At 48.6% G+C, this 27838-nt stretch overlaps 2 protein-coding genes across 2 annotated transcripts in view; one reads left to right on the top strand and one right to left on the bottom strand.

Annotated features, from left to right (window-relative positions):
* ADAM19 (ADAM metallopeptidase domain 19) overlaps positions 1–8840 on the top strand; it is an 86755-nt gene extending 77915 nt beyond the window's left edge. The window contains exons 22-23 of the mRNA XM_061151837.1: positions 4273–4425; positions 5250–8840. Coding sequence (XP_061007820.1) covers positions 4273–4425; positions 5250–5303 — 207 coding nt within the window. The 3' untranslated portion in view covers positions 5304–8840. The remainder of the gene's footprint in view (positions 1–4272; positions 4426–5249) is intronic.
* On the bottom strand, positions 8662–27642 carry NIPAL4 (NIPA like domain containing 4). Its single transcript, XM_061151838.1, has 6 exons — positions 27337–27642; positions 23900–24139; positions 19769–19825; positions 17585–17675; positions 13483–13643; positions 8662–12098 (listed from the first exon to the last, which is right to left on the bottom strand). The coding sequence occupies exons 1-6, from the start codon at positions 27371–27373 to the stop codon at positions 11470–11472; spliced, it is 1215 nt and encodes a 404-aa protein (XP_061007821.1). The 5' UTR covers positions 27374–27642; the 3' UTR covers positions 8662–11469.
* Between the last annotated feature and the right edge of the window lie 196 nt (positions 27643–27838).

The following is a 27838-nucleotide window of genomic DNA, read 5'->3' as shown; positions in this document are numbered from 1 at the left end:
TGAGAGGTGGTAGGCCAAGCTTTGTTAACCTCTTCTGCTCTCTCTGCACATGTGTGTGAACTTCTACTTTGTACCTGGCAGTGGTGAGCAAAGCAGAAGCCATTTCTGCCTCCTGGAGCTCACCGCCTGCTGGGGAAGACACTGGTATGTGTGTAGTTACAGTAGTGGTAAGTGCTGTGAAGGAGAGGTTCAGCTTGCTTACAAAGAGAATTATCGGGGACTTGATCTAGTCTGGAAAATCTGGGAGAGCTTCCCTGAGGAGGTGACATTGGAGCTGAGACCTGAGGGGTGAGCAGGAGTTCGCAGGTTGTGAAGGGCAGGAGAGGTTTAGACCAGGGACCTGCTGGTGGGGAAGCTTTGTGATGAAGAGAGCCCACAAATGGAAGGAGTTTCAGAGCCCCTTTGCCTGGGGCCCAAGGAGCTATGATAAGAAGCTGGAGAGCCAGGAGAGGCCAGACTGTGCAATGGGCCTGGATTACAAATCAGATTTGCATTCAGTGGGAACAGGGCAGGGGTGGGATGTGGGTGATGTGATCAGATTTGCTTTGGGATCTCACTTTGGGCTACATTTAGGGAAGAGAGAGGCACAGTGCCTAAGAGAGGGCCCAGAGATGCTTCTGGGGCTATTAATCTTCCCTTTTTTTTTTAAACCTGGGTGAGGATTATGTTAATGTGTTCACTCTGATAATTCATTTGGTTGTATATTTATGACTCATGTTTTTTATGTATATTACACTTTAATTAAAAAGTCGTTTTAAAAAATGAAAGGCCCACTATGGTGGCAATTGATCAGAGGGGGATGAGGCTGAGTGCACAGACATTATCAGTTAGAAGGTTTAAACTGTGTCCAGGGGAGAGGCGATGGTAGCATTGACAGGGTGAAGCCCATGAGGGGTGTATAGAAAAGAAAATAGACAGGACTTGGGGAACAGTTACTGCTGAGGGTTGGGAGGGGATGATCCCCCCCTGCACAGCTGCCTGATGTCTGGTTTGGTTTGTGCAGCTTGACTGACAAGTGCTGCTGCTGAGAATGGGAGCATTGGGCCAGAGCAGTTCACGGACTGTTTCCACCCCAGAAAAACATACCGGAGGTGAGGCCTCCGGTCCGTGGCCAGTGGCACGACCCTGCTCGGGGAGGCCCAGTGTTGCCATGCTGACGAGGTTCCTGCCCAGATCACCTCTGTTAGTGGACACGGACACACACACACACACGCACAGCATTCTCCACTGCATCCTGACATCTGCACCCAGCTGTTGCTTCCGCCAGAATGTCTCTGTCCTGGCCTCCAGCAGCCGCTCTGGTTTGGCAGCTGTCTGGCCTGGAAGGGTGTTGGATCTCTTGGTCCTTAGGGGAAGGAATGGAGCAGGACAGCGTGGTTTTTTGGTCCCAAGAATCTGCTGCTCTTACTCATTTCTGCTTCCAGTTTTCTGCTTACTGAGAAGCTTCTTGCAGAAAATCTCTGATTTACTCCCACCCTCTCCCCATGCTTGCCATTTAGCCATTTTTATACTCGCTTGTGACCTTCTCAAGAAGGGGAACCATCCAAGTCAGCAGGCCCTGAAACCCTCGCTTGTAGAATCAGCTTCTCTCTCATACCAGCCTGGGGATCTGTGAGTGGTGGCATGGTCCAGTCTTTGCCCCTTAAAATTTGTTTTTTGATTACAGAAGAAATATAGTTATTTAAACTTTTCTGACTAGTGCAGAGTTTTATTATTTTTTTTCAACTAATGTATGTTGAGTGCTCCCTGTATACGAGGCCCTGTTCAGGAAGCTTGAGCTGTATCACTGAATCAGACAGAAAAGGACCCCTGCTCCTCTTTCTGGTCTAATGGGGAACACAGAGAGAAAATAAAAAATAAGGGAGTATACTGTGGTGGAATGGGATAAGTGATATATACCAAGTAAGAAAAAGTAGATTAGGATAAAGGGGTCTGGGAATGCTGAATGAGGGGGTGGTACAGGTTTTTAAATCCTATTCCCTTTTATTATTTAAAAAAATTTGGCTGCCCCATGGGGCGTGTCGTTCCCCAACCAGAAATTGAACCTGCACTCCTGCAGGAAGCACAGAGTCTTAACCACTGAACATCCCAGCTGTAGTGGTTTGAGTCTTTAGAATTTTCTATATGTATGTATCATGTATGTGTACTACTGTATGTAGTATCATGTCATCTGCATATAACGGATACCTTGTATTTCTTTTTCTGGTCTTGACGCCTGTAGCTAGGACTTCCAGTGCTATGTTGAATAGAAGTGGTGAGGGTGGGAATCCTTGTTCGGGATTGTAGTTGGGAAGGCTTTCAGCTTTTCAATGTCAAGTATTATGTTGGCTGTGGGTTTGTCATAAATACCTTTTATTATGCTGAGATATGTTCCCTCTATACCCACTTTGGTGAATTTCTGTTATGAATGAATCTTGAATTTTATCAAATGCTTTTTCTTCATCTACTGAGACAATCATGTGGGTTTTGTCTTTTCTTGGTGTGGTGTATCACATTAATTGATTTGCATACGTTGAACTATTCTTGCGACCCTGGGATGAATTCAGTTTGGTCGTGATGTATGATCTTTTTTATGTGTTGGATTCAGTCTGTTAATATTTTGTTAAGGGCTCTTGCATCTACATTCATCAAAGATATTGGCCTGTTATTTTCTTTTTTGATGATCTTTGTCTGGTGTTGGTATCAGAGTGATGGTGGCTTCATAGAATGACTTAGGGAGTGTTCCCTTCTCTTTAATCTTCTGGAGTTGTTTGAGAATTATTTGTGTAAGTTCTTCTTTGTATGTTTGGTAGAATTCTCCAGTAAAGCCACTGGTCCTGGACTTTTGTTAGCAGGGAGTTTTTTTGTTTGTTTGTTTTTTGTTTTTTATTATAGATTGTGTCTCACTTCTAGTGATGAATTATCTGTTCAAATTATCTATTTCTTCCTGATTCAGTTTTGGAGGGCAGTATGTTTCTATAAACTTGTTCATTTCTTCTAGGTTGTCTGATTTATTGGTATAAAATTGTTCAGAGTTTTCTCTTATGATTTTTTGTATCTCTGCAGTGTCTGTAATTGTTTCTCCTCTTTCATTTCTTGTTTTATTTGGGTCCTCTGTCTTTTCTTCTTGGTGAGCCTGACCAAGGGTTTATTGATTTTGTTTATCCTCTCAGAAAACCAGCTGTTGGTTTTATTGATTTTTTTCTATTGTTTTTTAATCTCTGTTATTTGTTTCCTCTCTGATCTTTATTATTTCCTTCCATAAACTGACTTTAAGTTTTGTTTAAGCCAAGTTTCTGCTTTTTCTAATTCTTTTAGGTAGTGGGCTAGGTTGCTTGAGATTTTTCTTGTTTTCTGAGGATGGCCTGTAATCACTATGAACCTCTCTCTTAGGACTGCTTTTGCTGCACCTCGTAGATTGTGTATGGTTGTGTTTTGCAGGGTGTTATAATTTTAAATAAGGCCATTAGGGAAGGCCTTATTGAGAAGGTAGTAAAACATGAAGGTAATGTGAAAGTACAAAGGAAAGAATTGTGCCACGCACAGACAACCAATATGGAAAATATGATTTCTTCTTTTTAAAAATTTTATTTGCACAGGTAATAGTCATGTTAAAAAAAAAATTGAATGTTCACTTGGACGACCCCTCTCGCCATGCACAGCCCACTCGTAACCTCTCACCTCTGTTATCAATTTGGTCCTCATCCTTTCTGACTCCCCCCGTCCCTCTGCATTTACACTGGCAGGGGGCGGAGGGAGGGTGACTTGTTTCTCTAAACTCTCCCCTGCAGCTTGTACCACACCTTGCCATTCCTCTTGGGCATCTTCCCACCTCAGCACTTATCAGCCTGCTTCATTCTTTTAAAGTGCTGTGTCATATGTCACTGTGTAATTTTAGTAATTTGTTGATGAAAATTTTAATTATTTATAATTTCTTTTGCTGTCACAAACAGCGCTTTGAGGAACACCTTGCAGTTTCATTTCTGTGGCCCTGTGCAAGTAGTTCTCTAACATGGGTAAAAGGAAGTGGAATCATGTATTAGGTCAGAGAATGATCATGTCTAAATTGAGTATGATTTCTGATTTTAACAGATGCCAACTTGCTCTCCAAAAAGGCTTTTTTTCCTGAGCGGGTAAACATGTACGCATACAATCTGTTTTTATAAATGGGACCGTTCTTTTTAAATGGTATATCCCTCTTCTCATCTGCTTTTGGCCTGTAACATACTGAGGACGTTTTCTCTTGAACGGGCGCCTCTGGCCTTTGAGTGAGGCTTGTGGCTTTCTCCACAGGATCTCTCCAGGCCTCGGCCGCCACAGAAGGCGCTCCCGGCTAACCCGGTGCCAGGCCGCAAGAACCTCCCTAGGCCAGGCGGCGCCTCCATCCTACGGCCCCCTCCCTCCGGGCCTCAGCAGACCCGGCCCCCGGTGGCAGCTGCCCCAAAGGTGAGTCTTCAGAAATCCCTGAGGTAAAAGCTGAGAGCAGAGGGATCCAGGGGGCAAAAATATGGTTGAGAAAACAGACCAGTTCATGCTTCTTGGGTAAGGCTGAACTTCCAGAACAAAAGCCAAGGACAAAAAGCTTAGCGTTTCTTGGTGCCTGAATGACTGTCCCTTAAATTGGTGGTATCACCCCCTGGTGATAGAGGAGTTCTAGTTTCACACGAAAGCTGATGTTAAGGAGGCTGAGCTCTGGTTCAAACCAGCTCTGCAGCTAATGAGCTGAGCGGCCCTGAGCAAGTCACTCTTGAGTCTCCGATGCCCTATCTTGAAAGAGGTTTTAGGAAGCAGCAGTAGACAACCCCCATCCCGGGTTGCTGTGGAGCTCAAGGCAGTTAATTGCCATTAACTGCCAGCCTTTGGTAGGGTGTGCACAATGGCCTTTCCTAATATATCTTCCCTGAAGCTGACGTATTCTGTGCGGCCAGTCCTGGGGGTTGGGGCAGACAGGAGCCAGTGAGGAAGCTGGCTGACTGCCCTGTGTTCCCACGAGGCCCTGCAAACTCTGCAGACTGAGGTACAGCTTTGCTGAGAGGGAGGAGTGGGGATAGCTGATCAGCTGGGGTCAGGAGGGGTGGGGGGGCGTCATCATGCCTCTCACTGGAGAGTTGATGGACAAGAAGACACGTAGGCAGACTTCTGTAGAAACCGTCGTTCCCAGCTGTCTGTCATGTCTGCTCACCTGTCACAAGCAAGAGAAAAGCGCCCCACTGATTCCATTAATCCGCACGGATCTGACGTCTCTCTCCCTCCTCTCTTTTTTGCCCCAGTTTCCTGAATACAGATCACAGAGGGCTGTGGGGATGACTAGCTCGAAAATCTAGACTCGTCTAAAGGGGCTTCTCCCTTCCCTTGAGGACTTTGAATACCACAGAGGAGCCATTAGCCATGGGCTCTGGAAGAAGCATGTCTGGCCACCTCCGAGCTCCTCCTCCCCCACCCCCTCCTCCTGGAACCAGCGCATCTCTGAAAATCTCCTTCTCGACTCAGTGCCTCCTCGGCCTCCTCAGGGGCCCAGAGTGACTACTACCCCACGGCATCCAAGTGTTGTTTTGTGCAATATGCAGCCCCAGGTAGGAACAGGAAAGCGGAGGAGGACGAATGGCTGCGTCTCCCCCATCCACCCTCCAGCTGGGCCGTCCCCCCAGGGGTGCCAGTCCAGCTGGTGCCAGTGGTCTGAGCTGGAGCCCAGCTGGGAAGCTGGTTTAGACCTTCAGGCCAGGACTCAGCTTGGAGAAGCCATCCATCCACGTCTGTGGCGGAGGGTACACGTGAGAGCTTTCTATTGCTTCTGTCTTCCTCCATGGTCCCAGGCTGGCTGGAGGCGGGCACTTAGCCTCCCTTTTAGCTCTGGGATCGAGGGGTCCCTCCCACTGCCCAGGGCTTGGTCAAGGTCATAACTCCTGGCTCAGTGCTCACATGTGAACAAATCAAGTCCTCTCCTTACCAACCCCCCACCACCCCCAAACCCCTACCTCCGCATATTCCCACGGGTCACTCTGACTCAGACAGGTACTATTTGTAGGCGTTTAGACAGCAGGGGGAGCACAGCCTGGGCCCCTCTGAGCCGTCAAGCCAAAGGTCGCCATCCGCTCGCCATTGATTCTTGCTTGCTCTGTTTTCTCTTTTCTGCACTTTCCAAGTGCCTCGTGCTTTTGATTTCTCTTTGCGTGCTTGGACCTGCCCAATGTGCGGTGCTGTGGAATGTGATTCCCCAGCAGTCCCGACTTCCTGGGACCTGGTGCTGTGACTTGCAGGTCAGGGTCCTGCCTGACAGCTGGCCCCGGGATTTCCTGGTTTCTCAAGAGTGATGACTGGCATGGCCTCGGGCCATGGCTGTGAGCTCCTGGCTTTACTGTCCATGGTTTTGTGACCTCAGCAGAGCGCAGGTCTTCCTCTCACTCCCTGCCCTGAATCTAAGCGTGGTCCTCAGGGACAGCAGCAGGTGTAGGGAAGGGAGCGGATGTCCTGGGAACCCCAACTATCCCCAGGCTGATCAGCGATGAGGCAGGACTGTTGTCCTCTGAGCAGAGAGCAGACCTGTCTCTAGTGCTCCCTAGAGAAGCAGCCTTGATGGAACAGAGTCTGTGCCGGGACCAGCGAGACGATTCCTCATCCACTTCTTTGTGCTCTTTCCTCTGGTCCTGTCCTCCCCACAGGGAGGGGGGCTGTGTGGTGCTCTGCAGGCTGGGACAATTGTCAGAGTCACCGGCGAGGTTCTCTGGGGCTGTCTCCCACCCCAGAAAGGTGCTGGGCATCTGGGGGCTGCCCACCTCCTGCAATGAACAGATGTTTGCTCTTGAAAACCTCAGTTCAAGGAAGAGGCTTGAGTTCTCACCCCCAATCACTAGCCCAGGGCCCCATTCTAGCTCTCCATACACAATGGGTGCTTAATCATTGTTCTGGGTTTGGAGACAGGTGGGAGATTTGGGCTGTGCACCTGGGGCACTCTTGGGGTGGATTTAGGAAGAGCTCAGGAAATGAAGTTCTCCTCCCTCAGGTAATCAGGTAGTTGTGATGTTGGTGATATTCACACCTCTGTCTTGCTGACAAGGGTCCTGGTTGTGCCCCATACCCAATGTCCATCATCCTCACTTCCTGGTAGGGTCAGGAGACAGCCTTCCATTTAAGCATGCTACTCTAGATGCCCCAGGCCTCAAGGCTGGGTCCCAGAAAATGAAAGGCTAAAACACCTCCCCCACCAAAATCACCCTTAATCCCAATCCCATGCCTCACCAATGATCCTGTGGTTCTGTCCAGCTTTCCTCCCCCACATTAGGAGGTAGAAGGCTGTGAGGTGTGAGCCTCTTGAATCTGAAATCCACCCTCCCTGGAACCAAACCGGAAAGAGACCTGGGTTGTTGCTTTCTTGTGTGTTTGTTTTCCATTATTTTAATACCACCTCCATGTGATAAAAATTGTACTGTGAACTGGAAGATGGTTGAATTTTTAAAATCTGGTAAGACTTTTGGCAACCTGTTCTATTTACTGTTACTCTCCTGGTTCTGTTCAGGGAGGCAGGAGGCACCATTCTGGCAGGCCAGGGAGGCTGCCCAGGGGGGACAAGACTGGCTACTGTGGCCCGCTTTTCCCCTCCTGTGTCCATGTGCTGCTTTGAGGTGACAAAACCCAGTATGGATTTAGGGAAGGAAGGACTTTACTCACAGGGATTACTGCAAGACTGGGTGGGGGAAGGGAATGTTGAGTCAGGGGCATGGGGCAGTTGCTTTAGGAGAATGCTCGGGTGAGCTGAGTGGCTGCAAGATCTGTAAGCATCTCACAGCTCGGAAGGAAGAGGCCTTTTATAGGAAGGAGTGAGCATGGCTGGAAAGAACCACATTCAGGGACAGACTTTGTGGTCAGCCTTTGGGGGAGGGGCTGATGCCGGCTCTGGCCGAGGGCGAGTCCACGCGGGCAAGTCCATGCTCAGAGTCTGATGGGGAGGAAAGGATCTTAACTGAGGCTTGGTGGAGTGATTTAACCAGCCTTCTGTTCAGATGGAGACTGTAAATCTTTTTAGAAGCTAACTTAGCCTCCTACCAGTTTTTCAACCCTAGACTTGTTTTCCTTAAGAGCCTGGGAGGCATCTCTGAAATGTAAACCTCAAGGGATCTCAAGGGAGCTCGCATTGGCTCTCCTTGTCTCAGTGGGTTTTAGCCCAGGCACTAGGCTCCAGTGGTAACTGCCTGCTTACCTCCAGTTCTTTTTAGCCTTGTTTACTACTCCCTGTAAAAGAAAAGTTTCTCTCTGCCCCAGCTCTGAGAGCCTTGCAGACCTTATAGTGTCTCGTTGTAGATCTTACAGTGATGTCGTAGCCCCATCCACTGTGGCCATGACCCCTCTCCATATCTTGCTGTAATCCTTTAGAACAAAGCCGCCTCTTACCCATGTCAGGATTTGTTTTTTGTTTTTTGGTTTTTTTTTTGCCGGGGGTATAGAAGACTCTCATGTTTTAAATTGGGGACTGGTTTTAAAGTCAGAGATTGTGTTAAATGTATGTACAACAGCTCTGCAGGACACCCAAGAAAACCAAGACTATGCCAACTGGAATGGTGCCCCACCCCTCCCTAGGGAACCTGCTAAAGGAGAGGCTCTGCAGAATCCATGCCCAGTGCCCCCAGAGTCACCCCTCCACACACCCTCTCTCACTACCCACTGTGTGTACGTACGTATGTGTCTGGGATCCAGGGCAATGTGAATTTTCTTTTTATTTGGGAGATTGTTCACGGAAAACAGATCCTCTTTTCTCTCATTCACCTATTAATTGTTTACAATATTTGTATATCTATGCAAAATACTTGAATGGGCCATGGTGCCTTTTTTCCTTGTTTGTATTTAATTAAATTGTCATTTGAAATGTTGGCTGGTTTGACAGCTCTTGTTTGTTTGTTTTCATGTTGTACTGGCTAGCCTGGATAGGATCCATCCCTGAGGACTCCTCAGAAGAGTTCCCACAGGGCCTATCCACCCAGGCTGTCAGACCACCGTGGGAGAACCTGAGCCACAGAGAAGCCTGGGGTCTTTGCTGGTCTTTGCACCTGGACAAAGGCTGGTCTAGTTTAAGTAGGTCTGGGGTCACTCGGGACATGAGTGATACAGACCTACCTTGAGGATTTGAAGGAAATGGCAGCCCACTCCAGCATTCTTGCCTGGAAAATCCCATGGATGGCGGAGCCTGGTAGGCTACTGTCCATGGGGTCGCAACACGACTGAGCGACTTCACTTTCAAAGTGTTCATGGGAGGCTCTTAGCATTGTGATTGGTTCCTCCTAAGGGCTCAGGCATTAACAAGGGATGGTAAAAACAAACCAACAAAAAAACAAGGGGTGTGCAGAAGTCTTCAGCGGACTGTATTCCCCAGACAGCCTTTCCCTCTTTAGTGAAGGCTGCACTGCAGGAGACACGGGAGGGACAGGACCTCCTTGACAGCCACAGCTCTCCAGAGACTGGGGCCTGGCCTGGCACCCTCAGCACTAGAAGAACCAGTTTAATTGTTCCATGTCCAAGGAGGGCCGAGATGTAAGCATCAAGTAAACACACTCAGAGGTCTTTATTACTGACCCCGCAGACCACACTCTCAGGGCCCTCAGATCATGGCCATTTTCAACATCCAATGGGTTGCATTGATTTTAGTTATAGAGAGAAATCCACAGTCATTCAAAATTGGAGCTTTGAGGCTGTAATGTGTGCAGAAAGCCAGTCTGTTCATTGGCACTCTAAGGCCAGCAGGAGTTTGGCCTGGGCTTGGCTGTGCTGAGGGCCCGGGACATAAACACAGGCACAGGTATGGAGTTACACAGGGGGGCTCTACACCAGCTCGGGGGGGCTGAAGGCCAGGGCTTCCTTCTTGACAAATATACTGACTCCCTTACCTCCATATCAGTGGTCCTTGAATCAACTGTCACATTCTTACTGCTGGAAAGACGGGAAGGGAGATGATATTAATTCTCTCTCCAGCTGCTCTTGGTTTTTTGACTGCCTCCAGCCATATGTGGGGGGACCACGGGCAGTCCCCAAAGCAGGTGGTGGAACAGCAGTTGTGACACACCTCCTCCTAGGGTGGGCAGCTCATCAGTAGAGTGGGGACTTGGTGGCAATCTGGTCCATGGCCAGAATGACACCCTGTACCTAGCTTATACCCCCAACTTGGTCACTGAAGTTCAAAGCTGATCCCACTGGCCAAGCCTCTAAGGCTTCAGCCCAGAAGTTACCCAGAGGAGACGTCCCTGGCAGCCCAGTGGTTAAGACTCTGAGCTTCCACTGCAGAAGGGGACTTCCCTGTGGTCCAGTGGTTAAGATTCCGTGCTTCCACTGCAAGGGGCATGGGTTCAATCCCTGGTCTGGGAACTAAGCTCCTGCATGCTGCATTTAAAAAAAACACACACACCCAGAGGTTACCTTTCCCACCTGGGTTCTTGGTCGGCCACCAGAGTAAACACAGGTTAGCCCCTGGTTTCCAGAGAGCTTGTGTCTGCTCTCTGCCAAATTCTGACTCTGTGCCTCACTCTTCTCCCTGTCTCCCCAAATCATATTGTGGTTTACTCCTTGAGGAAAAGGAAAGTGCATTCTACTTAACAACCAGGCTACTTTTAAGAATGGTGCGACTGCTATTCTCTTAGAGTGAGGCAGAATGAAACTCTGGGCTTGGCCAGCACAGCTCGGCTGGGAAGCACCTGTTGTGGTGGTGGTGGTTGTGTTGTCTTGAGTTCTTGGACAACCACCTGAATGTCTCTTTGACCAACTCCTTGGGGTGCATCTAGAGAGAGATGCACTCCAGTATTTTTGCCTGGAGAATCCCATGGACAGAGGAGCGGGGTTGGAAGAGTCTGAGCACAGAGGAAAGGGTGGGAGTGGGGTGGATGGAAGCAGATGCTAAGCTTCAGGCTGGCTGCTCTGGGAATGGGGCTGGTGGCAGGGTTTCCCTGAGACATCAGGCGGCTTTCACAGTAAGAAGGTCAGCTGAGGTCTTGTTTCCGTCTCCAAAGATGAGGTGGCAACAGCAACAAGACATTTGACGAGAGTTGTGTGTCTATTAGTTCTGGATGGGGGGCATGGTGAGTTGCTCTCTGGGCCTCGGGGAGCCAGGTGCACTTCAGCCTTGGACTCGGGACCAGTGAGTCAGTCTCAGGAGGAGAACTTCCTGATGACCAGCGTTTCAGGGAAGTTCCTGGCTTGCGCTACATTCAATGGGTCAAATCCGATCTTCTTCCCCACAACACAGAGGAAACAAGTGGGAAGGGAGGTCCAGGGGACCTGCTGGCACCAATAAAGTAGGGTATTTGGTCACTGAGGCTGTGTTTCCAGGAAGTTATACCACCACTGCTCATTGAGTAGGGATTTTTCTCCTGGAAACAGCAATGAGGTATAAATGAAAGTCTCAAGAAAAGAGCCCATTGGTAAGAGTTGTGTTGGAAGCAACCCAGGTGGCTCTGAAATCAAGCAGTCAGGCTGTACCACGGGGCTCATCCTCTCACTTCTCTACTTCAGGCTTTATGAATGGGCTGTAAACACTTTGGGCTTCTCTTCTGGTGATGGGGTGCTGGAGAGTTCCATGTTGTCCACCAGGACGTTCTTGTCTCCAAGTCTAATGACAGTGGGCTCTGGGGCAGGAGTGACAGGTGGGTTTTTGTGCATGTGGGGCAGGCTGCTCTGGCTGATGTCCAGGTCTTTGAAAGCATGAAGCATGAATACACCCAGGATGATGGTGACAAAGCCACAGAGGGTGCCCACAATGTCCACGGCCGACATCCTGTACCACTCCTTGAAGAGGATGATGGAGGAGGTCATCACCGTCGTGGTGAAGAACACGTAGTAGATGGGGAACACCAGGGAGGTATTGAAGATGTCCAGCGCCCTGTTGAGGAAGTTGACCTGAGTGCTGATCGAAAGCGCCAGCATGAGGGACAGGATGTAGGGGAGAGGGTGCCGCACAACTGGGAGCCCCTGGAAGAAGTTCTTAATGGTGATGCCCAGGCCCTTGCTGGCGGACACGGAGAAGGCCCCGATCACAGAGCAGATGATGACGTAGATGAGGATGTTCCTTTGTCCATAACGTGGGGCGACGACGAAGATGAGGATGAGGCAGGACACCAGCAGAAACACAGCGAACACAATGTACCCTTTGTTGGAGAGGAAGAGAGAGGACCTGAGCCGGGAGGATGCCATCAGCATCTAGAGCTTCCCCCCCACCATGGCAGCGGGATGTCACATTAAGAATCTGGGCTCTGGAGGACTTCCCTGGCAGTCTAGTGGTTAAGACTCTGCACCTGCAATGCAAGGGGTGTGGGTTTATCCCTGGTCGGGAAACTAAGTCTCTTCAGTTGTGTCTGACTCTGCGACCCTGTGGACCATAGCCCACCAGGCTCCTTGGTCCATGGGATTCTCCAGGCAAGGATACTGGAGTGGGTTGCTATGCCCTCCTTCAGGGGATCTTCCTGACCCGGAGATCAAACCCACATCTTTTGCATCTCTGGCATTGGCAGGCAGATTCTTTACCACTAGCGCCACCTGGGAAGCCCTTTCATACTATGCATGCTAAGTCGCTTCAGTTGTGTCTGACTCTTTGTGACCCTACCAGGCTCCTCTGTCCATGGGATTCTCAAGGCAAGAATACTGGAGTGGGTTGCTGTGCCCTCCTCCAGGGGATCTTCCCTTCCAAGGGATTGAACCCAGGTCTCTTATGTCTCCCGCATTGGCAGGCAGATTCTTTACCACTAGCGCCACCTGGGAAGCTCGTCTTGTGGCATGGCCAAATAAAAATAAGTAAAAATAAAAAGACAAATCTGTGTTGTTAAAAAAGGAAATCTAGGCTCTGGAACCAAACATGGGTTCTGGTCCCAGCAACACAACTTTTTAATAACTTGTACAAGTTATTCATTAAACCCCCAAGATCTCAGTTTCCTCTTTGTAAAATAGGAATAATAATAGGACCTTCCCTATAGGAGCTTTTTTTGTGAGATTAAGTGAGATAATATACTCAATTGACTGATTTCCCCCTCCCATTCATATGCTGAAACCTAATCCCTAATGTGACAGTATTTGGAGGTGAGGGTTTCAGAGGTGATTAAGTCATAAGGGTAGAGCCCTCATGAAGGGATTAGTGGCCCTTCTAAAGGGGACTCCAGAGAGCTCCCCTGTCCCTTCCACCAGGTGAGGACACAGATGTCTATGAACAAAACTATAGGGCTTTATCAAGGACTTGATGATGGCTTCCAGAACTGTGAAAAATGTCTGTTGTTTATAAGCCACCCAGTCTATGATATTTGAACTAAGACAATGCAAACAAAGCATTTAGAACAGTACCCATCACATAATAAAGAGCATCAATACCTACCAGAGTGGGACCCTGTAAACGAGCCTTAGTACCAGCCCATCAGTTTTCTTCCCCAAACTCGCTTCCTCCTCCTCCTCCAGGTGGCAGCACCTGAGACGGCCATAACCCAGTCAGCCCCTCCCCAGGGCTCACCCCCAGCGCTTTCCTGCTCAAGGGGAGTCGGAACCTACCTGTGTCTTTCATCTTGGCAGCCATCTCCATGATGGTGCTGATCTTCTCTTCCTCGGGGGCATGGATCACCATCACTGTGCTACCAGCCACGCAGATCACACAGCCCAGCTTCCCCAGGAGGTTCAGACTCTCCCCCAGGAAATATGAGGAAAAGATGGCACTGTGTGCAGAAGAGGAGAAAGGGCTCAGAGTAGCCAGGCTGGCCCCAGCATCCTGGAGAAAGACCGGGTCTGAGTGAGGGCTCACTGCTCTCCCACGTGGGAGCTTCTCTGGACCCCTTGAAAATGTCTGAAATAAAAACTTACTTATGGGAGGGCTACAGTGTAGGTTGGAGGAATTGCGGACAACAGCCACGTGAATTTCTTTCATTTTAGAGACGGAGAGTATCCCCAAACAGAAGAGTTGGAAGAGCCCTTCAGAGCACTCTTGTCTAACTTCCTACCCAATGAGCACATCTTCTGTAACACTGCAAACAAATGTTAAATGCTTTCATCTTTGGCTTGTATATCTCTCGTGGCAAACAGCTCACCCCTTCACAATGCAGATGAATCCATTGTAGGTTCATTCTATGAGGTATTATCCAAATGTGGTAATTTCTACTTGTCCCATATCTTATTCCTTGCAACATACAGAACAAATCCACTCCCTCTTCCATTTGTATATGCCAGTATAAACAACCATCATGACCATTACAGGCACTGTGTCTTGAGCACACTTTATCAGCATGCACTGCATGTGTGCATGTGCAGTTGTGTCCAACTCTGTGACCCCATGGACTGTAGCCCACCAGGCTCCTCTGTCCACGGAATTTTCCAAGCAAGAATACTAGAGTGGGTTGCCATTTTCTACTCCAGGGGATCTTCCTGGTCCAAGGATCGAACCCATGTATCTTGCATCTCCTGCACTGGCATTATGCTAGGAACTTTCTATTTATTGCCTCACTAACATTTTACAACTCTGAGAAGTAAAAAATATACTTATGCCCACTTTACAGATGAGAAAATGAGTCCCATAGAAGCTTAAATGGCGGCAAGATCATACAACTGGTAAGAGACAAGCCAGAATTTGAGCTCAAATTCTAATTATAAAGCCTATGGTGTTTCCCTCTACATCTCACTGAGAAGAATTGTGACTTGAGTCTTTTCTGGGCAGAACACCTTCAGTTCCTTGCTGTTCTTTGGTGATATGACTTTCATTCATCCAAATGAGCTGGCAAATGAGGGAAGATGGGAGGGAAATGGGACAAGACAAGTATGATCACTGGGGCATGCTTCTGTTTCTTTACAAGGGTGGCATTACTTTAGGGTAAAAATCTGTTGGCTGACCTAAGGTCAGCCAGTAAGCTTCACAAGTCTTTCTTAAAAAGATCAGGAAAGAGGAGACTGTTGTCTAAGCTCCTCTCAATGTCTCCCATCTCTCCTCAAAAACTACCAAAAGCATCTTACCCACGATGCCTTTTTACCAGCATTTGGTGGCCTTAGCAAAGGCAAGGGTCACAAAGTGAAGGGTTCCCTGCCTCTCCTAACTACCTGGAATGGGAATTTGTAAACTAACCAGATATGCAATAGTGGTATCACAGCTACATCAGCCAACTATGCAGTGTGAGTCACGGCTCTATCTGGTTTTTGACTGTATAGATGTTGCAAGATTACCTTCAAGCTGGTAAAACAAAACAGGAAATTACAGGTATTGGGTGTGGTGGGCTGGCACTTACCAGGACTCCATGGTTAGGGCAACAATCAGAGCCAGCTTCAAATGGGACTCAGGACCCCACAGAGGAGGGGTCTTATAGTTTGGGAGAAACAGGGCAATGGGAAGCACACACATGTAATAGCAGTTATCTTTAAAATCATCAAACATTTTCCAGGAAACATGGCCTAGTGATTAAGCATCCAGACTCTGAAATTAGACTGCCTGGGAGGGAATCCTAGCTCAGTCTCCGGGGATCTGGGTGACCTTGGCCAAGATGCTTAACCTCTCTTGGCCTCGGGCCTCCCCTCCTTTCTAATTAGTAGGGATACTGTGAGGGTTAAAGGTGGCACACTGGTAAGGAATCGCCTGCAATGCAGAAGACTTGGGCTCAATACCTGGTTTGGGAAGATCCCTGGAGAAAGAATAGGCTACCCACTCCAGTATTCTTGCCTGGAAAATTCCATGGGCAAACACTTTCTAACACCATACACAAAAATAAACTCAAAATGGATTAAAGATCTAAATGTAAGACCAGAAACTATAAAACTCCTAGAGGAGGACATAGGCAAAACACTCTCCGACATAAATCACAGCAAGATCCTCTATGACCCACCTCCCAGAATATTGGAAATAAAAGCAAAAATAAACAAATGGGACCTAATTAAACTTAAGCTTTTGCACAACACAGGAAACTATAAGCAAGGTGAAAAGACAACCTTCAGAATGGGAGAAAATAATAGCAAACGAAGAAACAGAAAAGGATTAATCTCAAAAATATACAAGCAACTCCTGCAGCTCAATTCCAAAAAAATAAATGACCCAATCAAAAAATGGGCCAAAGATCTAAACAGACATTTCTCCAAAGAAGACATACAGATGGCTAACAAACACATGAAAACATGCTCAACATCACTCATTATCAGAGAAATGCAAGTCAAAACCACAATGAGGTACCACTTCACACCAGTCAGAATGGCTTCTATCCAAAAGTCTACAAGCAATAAATGCTGGAGAGGGTGTGCAGAAAAGGGAACCCTCTTACACTGTTGGTGGGAATGCAAACTGGTACAGCCACTATGGAGAACAGTGTGGAGATTCCTTAAAAAACTAGAAATAGAACTGCCATATGACCCAGCAATCCCACTCCTGGGTATATATACCGAGGAAACCAGAACTGAAAGAGACACGTGTACCCCAATGTTCATCGCAGCACTGTTTATAATAGCCAGGACATGGAAGCAACCTAGATGCCCATCAGCAGACGAATGGATAAGAAAGCTTTGGTACATACACACAATGGAATATTACTCAGCCATTAAAAAGAATACATTTGAATCAGTTCTAATAAGATGGATGAAACTGGAGCCCATTATACAGAGTGAAGTAAGCCAGAAAGATAAACACCAATACAGTATACTAACGCATATATATGGAATTTAGAAAGATGGTAACGATAACCCTATATGCAAGACAGAAAAAGAGACACAGAAATACAGAACAGACTTTTGGACTCTCTGGGAGAAGGCGAGGGTGGGATGATCCGAGAGAACAGCATCGAAACTTGTATATTATCAAGTGTGAAGCAGATCCCCAGTCCAGGTTGGATGCATGAGACAAGTGCTTGGGGCTGGTGCACTGGGATGACCCAGAGGGATGGGATGGGGAGAGAGGTGGGAGGGGGGATCGGGATGGGGAACACATGTAAATCCATGGCTGATTCATGTCAATGTACGGCAAAAACCACTACAATATTGTAAAGTAATTAGCCTCCAACTAATAAAAATAAATGAAAAAAAAAATTCATGGGCAGAGGAACCTGGCAGGCTACAATCCACGAGGTCACATGAGTGGACACAACTTACTGACTAAACAAGAACAACAAAAACCCTAAACACATGTTAGCCATGGTTCTTCACTGCCGATTCTGTACTATGCACTTTCTGTGCATTATCTCATGGAGGCCTTGAAGCAATGCCTTCGGCAGGTATTATGAACATCCCCACTTAGGAGATGGGAAATGGATGCTTAGAGTAGTTAAGTGACCTGCCATGTATTGTAACTACAAAGTGTCAGGGATAAGGTTAGAATTCAGGGACAGTTAATCTAGGGTTTGTACTTTGAATGTGTGTGCTGCTCCTACTGTAGCAACAAAACCCTGACATGAGACCTTCAGCCTGGTGGCCGGGACAGCCGTTTCCCTGGATGGAGCTTGGCCTGCCCCTTCACTGCCCAGGCAGCCAAAGGGATGTTAGAACAACATGCAGCATGCAATCCCCAGTGCAGAGCCTCTTTGTGGGAGCTGGGACTGACCCAGGTCCCTGACTGCAAGTAGCAATTGACCCCATATGGCAGTTTCAGACATCAACTGAAAACATGAAGGAGTCAGAGAGAGCAGGAGAGGTGACTAACCTTATGAGGATACTCAGCGCTCCCAGAGGGGTGACGACTGTGGCAGGAGCAAACGCATAGGCCCCGAAGTTGGCAACTTCCCCAGCAGCCACTAGGAAATGAAGGGAGAGAAGAGATCACGATGGCTCCGATGCACCGTCTCCAGCCCAAATGAATGTGGGTGGAGACAACTTCATTCGGTGTTAACCCCTTCACAGAATCCCAGACCAGCATTCATTATAATCCCGATCCTTACATTTTCTCCCTGCAAAATCTCATCTAAAGGTCAGGCCCAGACCATCCTGACCAAATCCTCTCATTTTAAAGATAAGGAGGTAGCCTAGAGTCCAGGGTCACATGGCATCTTCTTGTTCTAGAGGTCTCTTGGCTTCTAGCCTAAGCACAGTTAAGGGTATCTCAGACCAATGATTGGTCTGTATGATTAAAGTAAGTTCTAAAAAGTGAGGCACCAAAGAGATCAAACCAGTCAATCCTAAAGGAAATCAACCCTGAATATTCATTGAAAGGACTGGTGCTGAAGCTGAAGCTCCAATACTTTGGCCACCTGATGCAAAGAGCCTACTCATTGGAAAACACCATGTTGTTGGAAAAGATTAAGGGGCAAAGAGGAGAAGGAAGCAACAGGATGAGATAGTTGGGTGACAACATTGACTCAATGGACATGAACCTGAGCAAACTCTGGGAGATGGTGAGGACAGAGAAGCCTGGCATGCTGTAGTCTCTGGGGTCGCAAAGAGTTGGACATGACTTAGTGACTGAACAACAACAACTAGAAAGTGTTAATTATCAAATAAGGAAACAGCCACAGTCACTGATTCTCCAGGTACCAAATGGTCCATGGAGCTGTGTTTCCCAGAGTAGCTGTGGACAGTCTAGACTGATAGGCAGGTGGTTAGACAGATATTCCCAAAGGGTCTTCTTCTCCTCACATGAGTTTCCAGTCTGCAGACTCCTGTCTCTCTGCTCACAGAGAATGACCTGGGTCTGCCCTTCGAAAGCAGGTGATGAATGTGATAACTCTGGCTAAGACAGGGATTGAAACCTGGCTTCGGTTCAGTCGCTCAGTCATGTCCGTCTCTTTGCGACCCCATGAACCACAGCATGCAAGGCTTCCCTGCCCATCACCAACTCCCAGAGTTTACCCAAACCCATGTCCATCAAGTCGGTGATGCCATCCAACCATCTCATCCTCTGTCGTCCCCTTCTCCTCCTGCCCTCAATCTTTCCCAACATCAGGGTCTTTTCCAATGAGTCAGCTCTTCGCATCAGGTGGCCAAAGTATTGGAGTTTCAGCTTCAACATCAGTCCCTCCAATGAACACCCAGGACTGATCTCCTTTAGGATGGACTGGTTGGATCTCCTTGCAGCCCAAGGGACTCTCAAGAGTCTTCTCCAACACCACAGTTCAAAAGCATCAATTCTTCGGCTCTCAGCTTTCTTTAGAGTCCAACTATCACATCCATACATGACCAATGGAAAAACCATAGCCTTGACTAAGGGGATTATAAACAGAAAACTCACTACTTCTCCATCCAACCCAAAGAATTAGGGTTTGAAAGCCAGAAAGGGTGGTGGAAAGTGGGGGGAAATGTGTGAACGTGCAAGTTTGGACAAACCTTAGGTGGCAGACCAGTCACATCCTAAGTGAGACAACTGCTTGTGGAATGGGACAGCTGACTTAGGAGTCCCGGGCTGTGCCCTGTAGGAGTCTGGGAGACTCTGACAGGCAGTCATAGCTCCCTGCCTTTCAGGGGAAGTTGAAAAATTATACGTTTATCATTACCAGTTCTGTACAAACCTCTCTGGGGACAGATGCTTTGTGGATGAAAGACTGACTGTGGATGGAGAAAGTATCCTGAGACGCCAGGTGAAATGTTCTACCTGCAAAGACTATCAAGGTTTCCCACCCCACCCCACCCCCAGAAATCTGGCCCTTGGATGCATATTTTGCACAATAGAGACATCTATTCCTTCTTTCATCTCTGCCTCTATCATCAGTAGGGTACTGTCCTTAGTAGCAAAGAATCCACTCACCAGGGAATTCTCTGGTGGTCCAGTGCCTAAGACATTGAGTTCCCAAAGCACAGGGCCTAGGTTTGACCCGTTTGGGGAATGAAGGTTCTGTGTACTGCAACTAAGACCTGGTACAGCCAAAAGAGAGAGAGAGAGAAAGAACCTACTTACTCGTGAGAAATCCAGCCCACCACATTGAGTCCTTCAAGTAGCCGTAGCCTCCATCCACTGTAGAAAGCAATGGGAACTAAGTTAGAGGTTGGTCACACTTTGCCAGGACCTTTCCTTCCCTCCCTTCACTCCCCAGTTTCTAAAGGTTCAGTACACCTCAGCTGTGGTGCATCCTCCAGGCTTCCTTCTGGGCCCTCTCCTGGGCAAGTGCATCCTTTCCAAAGTTTTAAATTCCATCTGGATGCTCATGTCCCTAGTTCATGTATGCATCCTGATCCTTTCTTCTGAGCCCTGATGTGTATCCGGTTGCTTACTTGACAACTCTTGGGTCTGTCACAGGCATCTCAAACTCTATCCTAAATGGAACTCTTGATTTTAAAATGCTCCCACCCACCAAATGAGGGCTTCCCAATTTGCTCAATGGCAAAGAACCCACTTGTGACGAAGGAGATGCAGGTTCGATCCTTGGGTTGGGAAGATCCCCTGGAGAAGTAAATGGCAACCCATTCCAATATTCTTGCCTGGGAAATCCCACGGACAGAGGAGCCTGGTGGGCTACAGTCCATATAGTCGCAAAAGAGCTGACAAGACTTAGCAACCAAAACAACAATAACCCGCCAAATGAAACTCAGTAAGGGGCATCTCCGTGTATCTAGTTGCTTGATCCAGAAACCAGGGAATCACACTGGCCCCTCCCACTACTCCATAGTCTGCATCCAGTCCATCCTGTGCATTCTGTCTCCGAAAAGTATCTACACGTGTCCACTCCACTGCTACCACCCAACTTCCAGGCACTATTACCTCTGGCCTGGGTGGAGGCAACCACCTCCTAGGATTCCTCCAGCTCAATCCTGTCCCTTTATAATCCATCCCTTTCATAGTAGCCAGGGGTTTTTAACAATTATGTCACTCCTCAGCTTAGAGCTGGCCAGTGGCTTCAAAATACTCTTAGGATAAAGACCAGAACTCCTAACAAGCCTGATTCTAGTTCTGACCCTGCTCACCTCTCCAAAGGCATCTCCCACCATTCTTCTTACTATAGTCTAGCCACTCCGGCTGTCTTTGCGTTCTTCAGAAATGATGAGCTTGTTTTGGCCTTAAGGGCTTTGTGTGTGTTTTTCCGTGTTCGGAATAGTCTTCTTAACAATACTTGCCTGTATCTTTACTTACTCTACAGGTATCCGCTTGAATGTTGCTTCCCCTAAAATGCCCTCCCTTGGGTTTTTCTCTCATCACACTCAGTTCTTCTCCTTAGTGACACTGTCTATAATTTGATCTATTTATTTTCTGGCATTTCCCCTACTAAAATGGAAGCTCCACGAAGCCAAGAATTGTGTCTGCTTTGGTCACATGATGGACTCAGAGCCTGGCACACAGTCAAAACTCAAGGTTAACGATGAGGAAGAGGAGAAGGAGGATGGATTTTAGACAGTTTTGTCTAAAACTTGAATGTGGTTTTTTTGTAAATACCCATTTTTTCTAAGATAGCCCTTAGCTTTCATCAGGTTCTTAAAGGAGTCAGAATCTCTCATAAAAGCTAAGAGCTCTGAGAGCATTTTATTGAGTTGAAATCTCAGAAGGTATCGAAATAGCAGATTAAAAAAAAAAAACTCATTTCAGGAAAGCTGTCTTTCTGAATGATCAATGATACTTGCCCTGCTCTCTCCTGAGTGCAAGCAGCTGTTTTTCTAGGACTTTAGGAGGTCTCCGGCCTTTGGAACACTTGTCCGGAAGTAGAGATAGATAGAGCAGCAATGACTGCTGACCCCGACTTTATCCCCAAACCTCATAGCTCTCCATTTTTAGAGCACATCTGATTCTAGTCCTGGGTATCCAGCTGTGTGGCAGGCCCTCCCACTTAGATCACAGTAATACTAATACTAGTGCCTGGTCTATGCCACGCATCTCTCTAAACACACTCCACAACATATCTCCACAACAATCCTTTAGCCTGGACCATTCCTATCCCTAGTCTGTCAGACGAGGAAGCTGAGGCACAGAAAAATGAGTTTTCTTGCCCAGGATCACATCACCAGGAACCAAGGAGCTATAGTTGGTACTCAAGGAGTCTGCTTCCAAAGCTCAGTGTCAAGCAGAACATTAAATTGGACACGTCCAAACCTGAACACATCATCTTCCTATAAACCTGCTCCTCCTGAATCCCTTATCTCAGAAAATAGCACCATCATCTTCCATTTGCTCAAATCGGAGAGTTCTGAGTCATCCTGACTCACTTTTTCACCCTCCCTTTCGAGTCAGGCACCATCGAACTCAGTACATTCTACCTTCAAAAACTATCCCTGGACTCCACCACTTGTCTCCATTCCCACCGCAGTTTCCTTGCCCAAGTTATGTTGTTTTTCTCCCCTAACTTGTCTCTTAGCCTCCAGTCTTACCCCCAAATCCCGTTTGCACCCAGAAGCTAGGGGTCTTTTCAAATCATAAATCGAACTACATCATTTATGCCTGCTTAAAACTTCCGTCACTTGCAATTACACTTAAACCCTGGAGCCTAGTTTACAAGACCTTTCATGAGCTGGCCCTCACCCCATCCCTTATCCCTCCATGCTCCAGCCATCCCGTGATACTTGCAACTTCTAATATCAATCATACTTTCTTACCCCAGGCCTTTCTTTGTACATGCTGTTTTTCTGCCTGGAATTCTACATCTTTCTCTTTTCCCACCTTGTTATCTCCATGTCATATAGTCTCAGCTCCTCAAATTAGCCTTTACAGAAAACCTCCCCTACCCTCCAAGCCTAAGATTTACATGCCCCTCCAAAATATTGCCATCAGTTCAGATCAGTTGCTCAATTGTGTCTGATTCTTTGCGACCCCATGGACTGCAGGACTCCAGGCTTCCCTGACCATCACCAACTCCCAGAGCTTGCTTAAACTCATGTCCATCAAGTTGGTGATACCATCCAACAATCTCATCCTCTGTCATCCCCTTCTCCTCTTGCCTTCAATCTTTCCTAATATCAGGGTCTTTTCCAGTGAGTCAGTTCTTCGCATCAGGTGGCCAAAGTATTGGAGCTTCAGCTTCAGCATCAGCATCAGTCCTTCCAATGAATATTCAGGACTGATCTCCTTTAGGATGGACTGGTTTGATCTCCTTGCTGTCCAAGGGACTCTCAAGAGTCTTCTCCGACACCACAGTTCAAAAGCATCAATTCTTTGGCATTCAGCTTTGTTTATGATCCAACTGTCACATCCATATATGACTACTGGAAAACCATTTTCCCCATGATAGCATTTTCCCCATGATAGCACTTAACATGCTACAGAACAATTGCTCATTGACTTGCCTATCTCCCTCACTCAACCCAATGACCCGTAAGGGCACTGTGTCCCCGGGTCTAGCATGACACCTGACACACAGTAGGGACATAATGAATGATGTCCCTAAATGGAGAGATTCTTTTACATAGGATTCCTTTTCTCAACAACTGTTTCATGGATACACATCTTATTTTCCAAACAAGCAAATCCCAGTGGACAGAGACTCAGTAATTCTTTTGTAGCCTATAGAGGAGCTCAGATTGATAGTAATTGACGATACATTACTGTCTGACACTGTTATGGGCAGAAGTTTTATATTCCCATTTTTTATGGAAGTTACGACTTGCCTACAATGACACAACTGGTAAGAAATAAAACCAGGGAACTTCTTTGGTGGTCTAGTGGCTAAGATTCCATGCTCCCAATGTAGGGAACCTGTGTTTGATTCCTGGTCAGGGAACTAGATCCCACATGCCATAACTAAGAGTTCTCATGCCACAGATATAGATCCCGCGTACAGATCAAAGATCCCGAGTGCTGAAACTAAGACCTGGGGCAGCCAAAAACAAAAAACGGAACTAGACATGGGGTTTCTTAGTCTTGGCCCTGGGACTTTTCCCTGTCTTCACCCCAATTAACTGATCATGTAGTTCTCATGAACTACTGGATTATAAAGGAGGGTCTCCTGCTGTTGGAGGAGATTCCCAATGGGACTGACAGCAAACCTTTTGTGCCCACCTAGGACCAACTCGCAAGCTGCTCCAGTGGGCCCATGAATAGAGGCTCACAGGGCTGGCTGAGGGCTCGCCATCCAACACCCCATCCGCACCTGCCCCCTCAGGAGCCTACCAGCCCGCGTGGCACCCGAGGCCACCAGTCGCTGTAGGCCCTTCTTCTTGAGGATGACGCTGCTGCCGACGAGGAAGCTGGACAGGATGGCCAGCCCCAGACCGACGTAGAAGCTATAGTTCTTCCTGAACCTCTCCTGCCAGCTGTCGGAGGTGACATTGCTGGGCACCTTGGGCTGGAGGTCACTGACGATCTGGCACAGGACTCTTTGGGAGGAGCAGTACAGGCTGATCAGGGAACCTGGGAAGAGCATGGTGAGAGAGTCAGGTGGGGACATGTGCTGCTTTAGAAGCACTGGGACTGGCCACTGTTTCAGACTCCACCCTTCAGCTACTGCCGCATTTCATCCACATCCCGGGCTCCAAACTAAAAAGGAACAGTTAAGGTTCATGGAGTGCTTACTCCAGACAAGGGACTTTATGAACTCATCAGGTCCCTCCAACCACATGTCAGGTAAGCACTGTCTTTGATTCTCATTCCATAGATGTGGAGATGGAGGCCATGAGAGGTCAGGAACCTTGCCTAAGAACACAGGCTGTCTGACTCTTGAGCTCCAGCACCTCATCATTAAGCCAGAAAGGTGCTCCCACACACCAAACAGGGGTCCCCCCAGCTCTCAGGCATCACTGAATCCAACCTCCTAGCCTCCACAGGAAACATCTCTCACCCTCCGGGCACAGAGGCCTCCAACAGCTCAGGAGCACACATACTCTCCCCTTCCAGAGGCTTCTTCACTTACATATACTTAACTCCAGCCACAGCAGGGAGTCCCTGCAAGTAACAGGAGGGAGTGAGGCTGGAGTGCACAGCCCCTCTGAGGCCTGAAGGTGATGAAATACCAGCACCTTTGTCTATGAGAACCAACCATCCCAGGTCTTACTTCGAAGACTTCTCATGCGCATGGTCAGTGGCTGGGGCCTCCTTCAGGCCTCAGAGGAACCAGGGTCCCTGCCATCCCACACAGGCTTTGTCTAGGCTCTCTTTCCAAGTCCCCGAGTCTGCAAGAGTCATTAGTTCTCATGCCCTTCAGCCAGCACACTCTTGCTGGTTCTTCTGGCCCAAACAGCAAGGACAAGAGGACAAACCTGGGCATGAGGTGCAGACCCTTAGTTAGTAGAATGAAGCTGCTCAGGTTCAAGAAATCAGTAGAAAACACAGGCTGGGACTCACAGGGCCCACTGCTCCAGGACTTTCCAGGAGCATCCTTGTCATAGAAATGGCACAGTGATGATGTCCAGGGTTTTACCTGAAGAAACTGGGGCCCTGACAAGCTCAGTAACCTGGGGTTACATTGTTGATAAGCAGTTAAACCAGAATTATTTCTCAAGTGCATAGAATGCCAAAGCCCATGCTCTTGGTCACTACATACCCTCCACAAAGCAGGCGGCAAGGGGGCTGGGTTCCACTTAGCCTCTTGAAGGTTACCTTAAAATATGAACTCACTGCTAACATTTAAAAATCAAGAGATTTCCCACAAAAACTCCACTTCAGGGCTGCCTTTGCTTACTTTGCTGGGTACACTCTCACACAGGTGACCGCTGGCTGCAGCTCAGCAAGGGTTTTTGCCCCTAGATAGGACACAATCTTTCCGATTCCCCAGAGTCCAGACCCAGCTCTCTTCAGTCATTGTTGTTATGTTCTCAGCCCTTTGAAACATCTGAATTTGTGACTTTTGGTGGTAGAAGGTCTTTTACAAACTGTGTGTTACAAAGACCCAAGCTCCCATGCCAAGGATATAAGGCTGGGCCTGGCACTTCTCCTCAGGCCAAGCCAGACCTCTGGGCCTACACTGGAAGAGCCTCAATGCCCGAAAGGTGAGGCAGCTTTAGCTCTGGCACATCTGGAGCACAGAGTGGCATTTCAGTGGAACAAAGTAAGGGCAATGTTGACCTCTCTTCCACAGCATAGAAAGCATGGAATAGCAGCAGACCATCTAACCTTCTTTCTTCTCAGCTGGGAAAACGGAGGCTCTGAGATGGGGAAGGATTTGCTTGAGTCTCACAAAAGCCTGGAGGCAGAACTGGGTCTGGAACCCAGCAGGAGACACCCAGGCATCTTCTGCAGTGGGAGACCTCTCTTCCCCACACCTGTGTCACAATCCAGAGAAGAGGAGACGAGAAACCATCTGAGTCCTTAATCAGACTTGTCCTGACTGCTCACTCCTGTTCCTCAACTTGGACAGGAGTCAAGTCCTGGGAGTTCCCTGAGCTCAGGAAAAGAGCCAGAGCTAGGAGGATGCTGGCCAAGGAAGGCAACTCCCCAGAGAAGTCGAAGCCCATCCCCACGCCCTTCCCCTGCCCTCCTGAAGGTACATTTCCAGCAGGTGGAGCCAAAGGGTGGACTTGGCAGTTTGGGGGAGGCCTGAGGAGCCAAGGAGCTTAGTGCCCTCCATCAAGTCAAGTCTTCCCATAGGGGTGAAAAGAAAAGGGGAGGGGAAGGCTGAGGGCCAAAGGGAACTCAATCCTGAGGAGGATGTGCCGCTGACAAATGGATGCTGGGTCAGATGATCCCTACTTCTCCCCTAGAGTATGCTAGGACCGGAAAGTATCCCCAGGGGAAGGTGAGGCTGAAAATAATGTTGTTCAGAAAACCAAAGACAGCTAACACCCAACAGGCCTGTTTTGAAAGCTTCACTGGAGAAGAGAAGTTAGAAAAACAGGGATATTCCACAGGCTGCAAAACCAAGACAGGTAGAAAAATGGAGATATGCCAGAAAATGGGGTGAGCACAGTGGTGTGAGCACCGGTTTTAGAATTCAAGAGCCCTGGTTTTATATTCCATATCCCCACTGTATTACTTTGAGCAAGAACATCGGACTTTTCAGAGCCTCAACTTCTGTCTGTCTCTGGAATGATGACAAAAGTGGTAATATCTACCTGCCTTCTAGAGCTGTGTTAAGGATTAGTTGGGATAATACAAGTGAAGAGCATAGTCCACTCCCCAGGTTCATAACTCGAGCATGAGGCTCAGCATCTTTCCTTTTCCTTTCCCGGGTTGTTCCTTCCCTCTTTTTCCTAAAAGGTGGATATGGGTTTGGGGGTGGTGGGGCTCTGTGCCCACTCCCCTATCTCTGGTGAGCCCCAGGGAGACAGGCCTGGGCAGGTACTAATATCCAAAGCAACTACACATAAAAGAAACCCCGACACCCTCCCCTCAATCCTTTAGATGGACCGGCTCCAAACAATCAAGCCACGCCTCCTTCTCCCACTCCCCCTTCACCCCCTCCCCGCCCCCCAGGTCCAAAGAGGGGGAAAGTCAGCCAGAATCCTGCTCCTTCCCAAGACGGGCCTGAGAACCAGGTGGGGGGACAAGTGAGGACCCCCTGCCCCGTTTGGGGTCCCCTAGCAGGAGAGGACACAGAAGAAAGGAGCAGCGTGACGGGAAGGCAAAGCGCAGGATGCACCGGGTCCCCGCCGGTCCCCGCCGGCCCCACGCACCGTTCTCGCAGCTGCTGTTGCTGGCCGGCAGCTCCATGGGGCTCTGGGCACACGCACCGACTCACGGGCTGCCGGCGCCCCGGCTTCCCGGCTCCGGAGCAGGTGGCTGAGAACTGTCCCAGCGTGGCCGGGGTGCGAGGAGCCGCTGGGGTCGGGACGGGGGTGGGGAGAATGACGCGCCCCAGAGGGGGAGGGTCCCCGGGGAGGAGCCACCCGGCCTCTTGGGCAAGTCCGCGGGCCGGGGGCTCTGTGCTCGAGCTGCGCGCGGAGGGGTGCATGCCCTCCTGGGGTGTAAAGGCTGCCTGGCGCACTGCGAGGGATCACCACCGCACACCACAGGGTGCGAGAGGGCGGGCCCCCGGGCGCCGCCCCGCCGCGCGATGGCAGACGACACCCAGTTCCGTCCCCGATGACACAGTCGATGGACTGCAGCGTGGCTGCAGAGGGAGCAATTTTCTGGCCGAGGTGGAAGTGGGAATGTGGGGGTGAAAAGGGGGGCTCT

Source organism: Dama dama, chromosome 9 (assembly GCF_033118175.1).
Source record: "Dama dama isolate Ldn47 chromosome 9, ASM3311817v1, whole genome shotgun sequence".
Lineage (NCBI taxonomy): Eukaryota > Metazoa > Chordata > Mammalia > Artiodactyla > Cervidae > Dama > Dama dama.
This window is presented reverse-complemented; position numbering and strand designations above follow the sequence as displayed.

Excerpts from the sequence above, each read along its gene's own strand:
- NIPAL4 (XM_061151838.1), bottom strand. The coding sequence starts at position 27,373 with ATGGAGCTGCCGGCCAGCAACAGCAGCTGCGAGAACG. Across the intron at positions 24,140-27,336 it reads CAACAGCAGCTGCGAGAACG|GTTCCCTGATCAGCCTGTAC; the intron begins GTGCGTGGGGCC and ends TGCTCTTCCCAG. Across the intron at positions 13,644-17,584 it reads GCGCTGAGTATCCTCATAAG|TGCCATCTTTTCCTCATATT; the intron begins GTTAGTCACCTC and ends TTCTGCACACAG.